General features: G+C 52.6%; 1 protein-coding gene across 1 annotated transcript in view; it reads right to left on the bottom strand.

Annotated features, from left to right (window-relative positions):
• The window catches only part of LARS2 (leucyl-tRNA synthetase 2, mitochondrial), a 165,670-nt gene that overhangs the window by 70,161 nt on the left and 90,060 nt on the right, over nucleotides 1–5,449 (bottom strand). Inside the window, exon 7 of the mRNA XM_045297697.1 lies at nucleotides 850–957. Coding sequence (XP_045153632.1) covers nucleotides 850–957 — 108 coding nt within the window. The remainder of the gene's footprint in view (nucleotides 1–849; nucleotides 958–5,449) is intronic.

Raw genomic sequence — 5,449 nt, 5'->3', positions numbered from 1 at the left:
GCATCAGAGATGACCCTCAATAGCAGACTGGCTCTGCTCCTCAAGACGGAGGGTTGGAAGGGGGTCAGACTCTAGAGGCAGGCTGATTCTCTCTCTTGACAGCAGCTCCCTTCCCTGGGGTAAGACGAGGGGAGGGCCTGCATCACTGACAGCACCTCATCAAGTCACAGCAAGACAAACAGCCTCCAGGCAGTGGAGACCGAGAAAGGCATCTTAGAGGCACCTTCCAGAGGGGGTGGGCCTTGAGCACCCACCCAAGAGATCTCACAGCAGACCCCTACGTCACCGCCATTTTTCCGTGCATGAACAGCTGTGAGCCGGCCTGGGTTTGAAACTGCAGTACCCAGCCTCTGGTCCTGTAGCCCCTCGGCTGTGGTGACAGGCTCACTCCTCAGGAAAAGGCCCAGGCCAGCGTTCTGCACATCGTTCCTGGGCCCCAGACCCTCCATACCTGCACTGCCCAAGAGGGGGTCGTAGCAAGACGTGGTGGTGCAACGGTTAAAAGGTGGGTTAGCACGTCACCCTTAAGCATAGACCTTGCACGCAAACTAGAAAGTCTCTCCTTAATAATTTTCTATATTGAGCACATCTTCTAATGCAGGCGGTTTGGTTACATTGGGCTGACAAAAATGGTAGGAAAATTAATTTTCTCCTGTGTCCTTGAACTTGGAAAAAGAATCTGGCTACTAGAAAAATCTGAAATCACAGTGGTGGCTCCCAGGATCTTACCATTGGAGCGTACTGTTATGAGGCTGTATGATTAGACAGCCTCCCCAAGTACTGGTCTATTCTTCGGTTTGTCCCAACGTCAAAGGGGAGAGGTTGGAGCGACCATGAATTTTTAAATACCTTCAACGCGAAGTCCAGGTGGCAGCCGACACAGTCCCCGATCCAATGGGCCTGCATTCCCTTTATCCCATACCACTCTGGGAGGTCTGCCAAGGAATCCTGCATGGCCTGGGGGATCAAGAGGGCAGAGAGGTAGTATACGCACAGACACTTACTTACAAGACATCCCAGTGAATGATTTGGGGCTTGCCAAGGTGGAAAGCCGGAGCCTGCTGATATGGCCGGTTAGGCACGGGGGCGCAAATACCCTAAGGTGCTCATCTGAAAGGTGAGGCTGCCTGCGCCCCTGAAGACGGACAGACTCAGAACCCCTATGATGGAGCAGTTCCCCCTCTGACCTACGGGGTCCCCGGGCATCAGCATGGACTGGCTGGCAGTGGCTGAAAAGGGGAAGGGAAGCCATGGTCGTTCCTTGGCACAATCTTCTCCCTTCTCGCAGGGGACAGGCATCAACTCCCAGGCCACTGCGATCCATGGGGCTCGTGGGCTGCTGTGGTGCTGACAGGTTTCCCAGTGGCCTCCAGACGAAGACACCCCAGAAACAGAAGTCTGGGGATTGGCTTCAGAGGTCAGTTGTTGGAGCACAACGTGGGCACGGGAGCCGATCGCAAGGATGGCACAGCTTCCCGCCAACTGCGCATGGCGTTACCACGAGCCCAGAGCCTGCCGGCGGCGGCGGCTACCAATGGCAGCATCAGCATCAAGGGAGGGCACGCAGAGATGGGGAGGGAGGGTCAGTACTTAGCCACCTCTTCATTTCCTGGTCCAGTTAGAGGACCCTCAAGTTCAAACACACTGCCCGGCTCAGGGGCACCCTGTAGATAGAACACAACTGTCCCTGCCAGTTTATGAGACTGGGACTCTTGACGGGAGCCGAGAGCCTCGTCTTCCTCCTCCCCAGGGGAAGTAGTGAAGGTCAAAACCAGTTGCCTCACTGGTGACTCACTTCGGGGAGACGTGCTCGACCGTATTCTCTCCTCAATGAGCTCAAGTGTCGTGGAGGAAAATTCAAAAGGAAAGACCACAAGGAACAACGCTGGTGAATGTGTTTAGTGTTACAGCCCCCCTCCCATTTCGCACATTCGTCCCCCCATTCTGGGAAGGAAGCACAAGCAGCCCAGGCGTAAGGATTCTGAAGGCCCAGGGAGAAGCCCGTCACGATGGTCTACGATTCAACGGTCTCACGTATAGAACTTCACCAGTGACCTCTGCGCCGCGTGTCCCAGAAAAGCCGGTATGGGGGGACCATCGCCTTCACTTGTCCGAACTTTGGCTACTTCATTGGCATTTCTCTACCCCTAGGCATACATTCCTACCAAGGGAGGCCTCTCTGTACATAGGTCTCGATGGCCTACTGGAGCCCACACCAGCCCTTATACCACCTGATGACGGGCATGGCCCTTTCAAGAGATGGGTGTGAGGGCAAATCCCATTAGTTGCCCCGTGAAGATGACAATGCTGAATTCCCAGCTGCTTCATGATGAATGCCGGCCTCACAGTGCTGCTCTGTTTGTCAGGTGCTTTGGCACATGGCTCTTTACACACTCTGGAGGGCGGGGGTGGGGGTGGGGTCTCCTTTCTAGATGAGTAGACTTAGGCTGAGAAAGTTGATGGGGCTCAGGGCAAGGTGCAGGCCCAGAGGAAAGGGGATGAGAACCCAGACTAACCAAGTGTTCGATTTCTGGCCACAGAGCAGGGATCCTGCCCCAGTCATATAAGCATTGGAGAAACAAGTGCCACAAAGCATTTGCTGTGCCTGTCACTGAGGGACCCAGGCCCATCCGTGCTCACTTATTCAGGGGGGTCGGGAGGCCTGTGTTGAGAGATTTTTTTTTTTTTTAAGGTAGAAATGGAGGCTAATGGACAAGCAAATCTAGTCATTCATTTGTTTATCCCCCCAGAAAGCATGAACCATTCAGCCCTCCACACCGGGCCTCTGCTGAGCACCGGGGGTGAGGCTGGGCTGGGGCGGGGGTGCCACGGCACCCGAGGCGAAGCCCAAGTGATGCCCAGATGGGGATTGCTGCTCTTGGTGGGGTCAACACACCAACTACAAATTCAACGCCTCAAAGAAGATGAACATAGTGTGTTAGTCTGGGTGGACTAGAGAAACAAATTCAGAGACACTAATATGTGTATCAGAAAGAGCTTTCTATACAAGAACAATTGAATATTGGAAAAAAACATCCCAGCCCAGATCAAATCCATAAGTCTGATATTAGCCCATATGTCCAATACCAATCTATAAATTCCTCTTCAGACTCCCACAACACATGCAGTGATGACGAATGCAGGAAGGTCACAGGCCAGTGGGTGGGAAGTTTTGTGGATCCAGTGGCAGTGGAAGCACCTCAGTGCTGGCAGGGGTTCGCCTGGCTCCTTCAGTTCCAGTACTCTAGCTAGATCCATGTGTCTTCTCAGAAGGGATATCTCGCAGGAAGTGAGCACCTACCTTGCTTCAGCAAGCTACTTATCTCCTCAACCCTTCCAAATGAGGGCATCAAGCTGTGACCGGAGTGACAAGCTAAACTACCCCATTCACTCTAAAGTCTCAAATTGACAACAGATGATGTAACTATCACAGATGGAGAAAGCAAAGGCTCCTGAGAAGGGAGAGATGGACAGGGGCGGAGTGGAGGAGAGAGTGGTCCACAAGAGCCGGCTTCCTAGGCAGCCGAAGAGAAGGAAGGTCGAGGGAGATGGGTGTTTTCTAAACAGGAAAAGGAAGGGGGAAATTGGAAGCAGAATGAAGGCAAGCAGGTAATGGAGAATGGTGCAGGGGAGGGAGTGAGGGCCAGGGAAACTGAGGAAGGATTTAAGTCCCATATGTGTGGCACCCGGTAGCTACAGAGCCATGTGTGACCATGGTAGGGACAATAAACAGCCGCTGAGAGAGAAAACCCATGTGGGCCTTCCTGCCAGGTGGCTGCCAATCTTGAGTGACAGCAAACGGAAGAGAGGATGGAGAGACCCTGACATCAACAGAGAGATTGGGCCCATGTGCTCCAAATGCAAAAAGGAGGGCACTGGGCAGCCTGGGCGATGAGTTCAAGCTACCTTTTGAAAATATCAGAACACCGGGCCCCCAAAAAGACCTTCCTTGTCGGTTCTGCTGCCAACTAAGCAGGATCCCTGGGGGCACACATGGAAATGGTCCAGTGCTCTACTACTTGCCAAGTGATGACGGTCCAACCCCACTCAGAGGTGCCTAGGAAGACAAGTCTGGAGATCTCCCCCAAAGAGGCCTTGAGCACCATTTGGAGAGGTTGCTCACGCGGCCTCTCCGTGAGTCAGAACGGATCCCACAGCAGCTGCAACAACCCAGCCCCTGGACGCGCAGGACTCAGCACAGCCCTGCATGCAAGGATCCCACCACCCCACTGTGTTTATGGTGGCAGGTTCAGGGACACAGGGCTCTTCAGGGTCTGCACTGCACCTGGGAAAGATAGAAACGCTTCTTCTGAAGACTAGAGGCCACTGGTGTTTTCAGATCAGCCCAGTCAGTTGGAAAGGCAGAAAAAAAACCATAAGGCAAGTTCTGATCTGTGTTTACGACCATTCATGACCAACGAAACGATCTTCTCTTATGTATGGATGCTTGCCAAATCCCCCAGGGTCGGATCCAGAGTTGTTGGTTTTTAAGTAAAACAAGGAACAGATCGACATGTGCTAATTGCCATCAAGCTGTCCCAACTTCTCTGTACGAAATACAAAGTAATTTTCTGGTTACACAAAGCATTGTTCAAAGGACTATCACGCTTCTCCACTTGCCTAAGGAAAAAGTGACTTGGGCGTGGCAGTCTCCTGACTGTCCACATGCTCCCTCTGAAGGGGCTCACTTTCTCAAAGAACACCAGTGTCAACCAGCCGAGGGTCTGGTTTCACTTGATTTTTCTGGAGACCACACTGGACGTGGGAAAGATTCGTCCTCCTGAGCACAGAGCCCAGCGCTGGGGTGCTGGCTCTCTGGTGTCACTGCTGCCCGTTCTCAGGGATCTCAAGAGGCCTTAACCCCAAGATTATAAGTCTGCAAACTTTCCACTTTAAGACAATGGTACAAAGGATCAGCAGACAGAACCAAGAGCAGAGAGCCATTTGAAGCCACGTGTCTCTGTTCCTTTGTGCTTCTGTAGCAGAAAAACCATAAAAGGGGGTGTAAAAAAAAACCCAGAACATTATTTTCTCACAGTTCAGGAACCGAGCCGTCTGATTTCAGGGAGTTGCTCTTGGGGGTTGTTCTTGGTCTATTTCGGCAACTAGTACTCAGCCTCAGCTCCTCGCAGCCTTGTCACATCGTGTCCGGTCTTGAGTGCCCAAGTCTGCATCGGCCCCATTCTCTGCTGGCGCTCAGACATGGTGACCGTCAGACGCAGACACGCCCTGCTCTGATGTGGGCTCAGAACACCACAAAGAGAACTCTACCTCCAGACCGGATTGCACCCACAGTTGAAGGTTAGGACTCCAACACATTTTTTTTTTTGAGGGGAAGTGTGGTCCTCACCTAATCTGGTGTCAATTTAAGGATTAAAAGTGTAGGGGTGGAGTCTAGGCTGTCAATCTGGAGATAGCCAATGAGACCTCTGTGTGGGCGTGGCCTTCT

The sequence above is a fragment of the Echinops telfairi genome, unplaced genomic scaffold (genome assembly GCF_000313985.2).
Source record: "Echinops telfairi isolate 266 unplaced genomic scaffold, ASM31398v2 ScPeMD7_7420;HRSCAF=8458, whole genome shotgun sequence".
Lineage (NCBI taxonomy): Eukaryota > Metazoa > Chordata > Mammalia > Afrosoricida > Tenrecidae > Echinops > Echinops telfairi.
The sequence above is the reverse complement of the archived record's forward strand: the minus strand, read 5'-3'. Positions and strand labels throughout refer to the sequence as shown.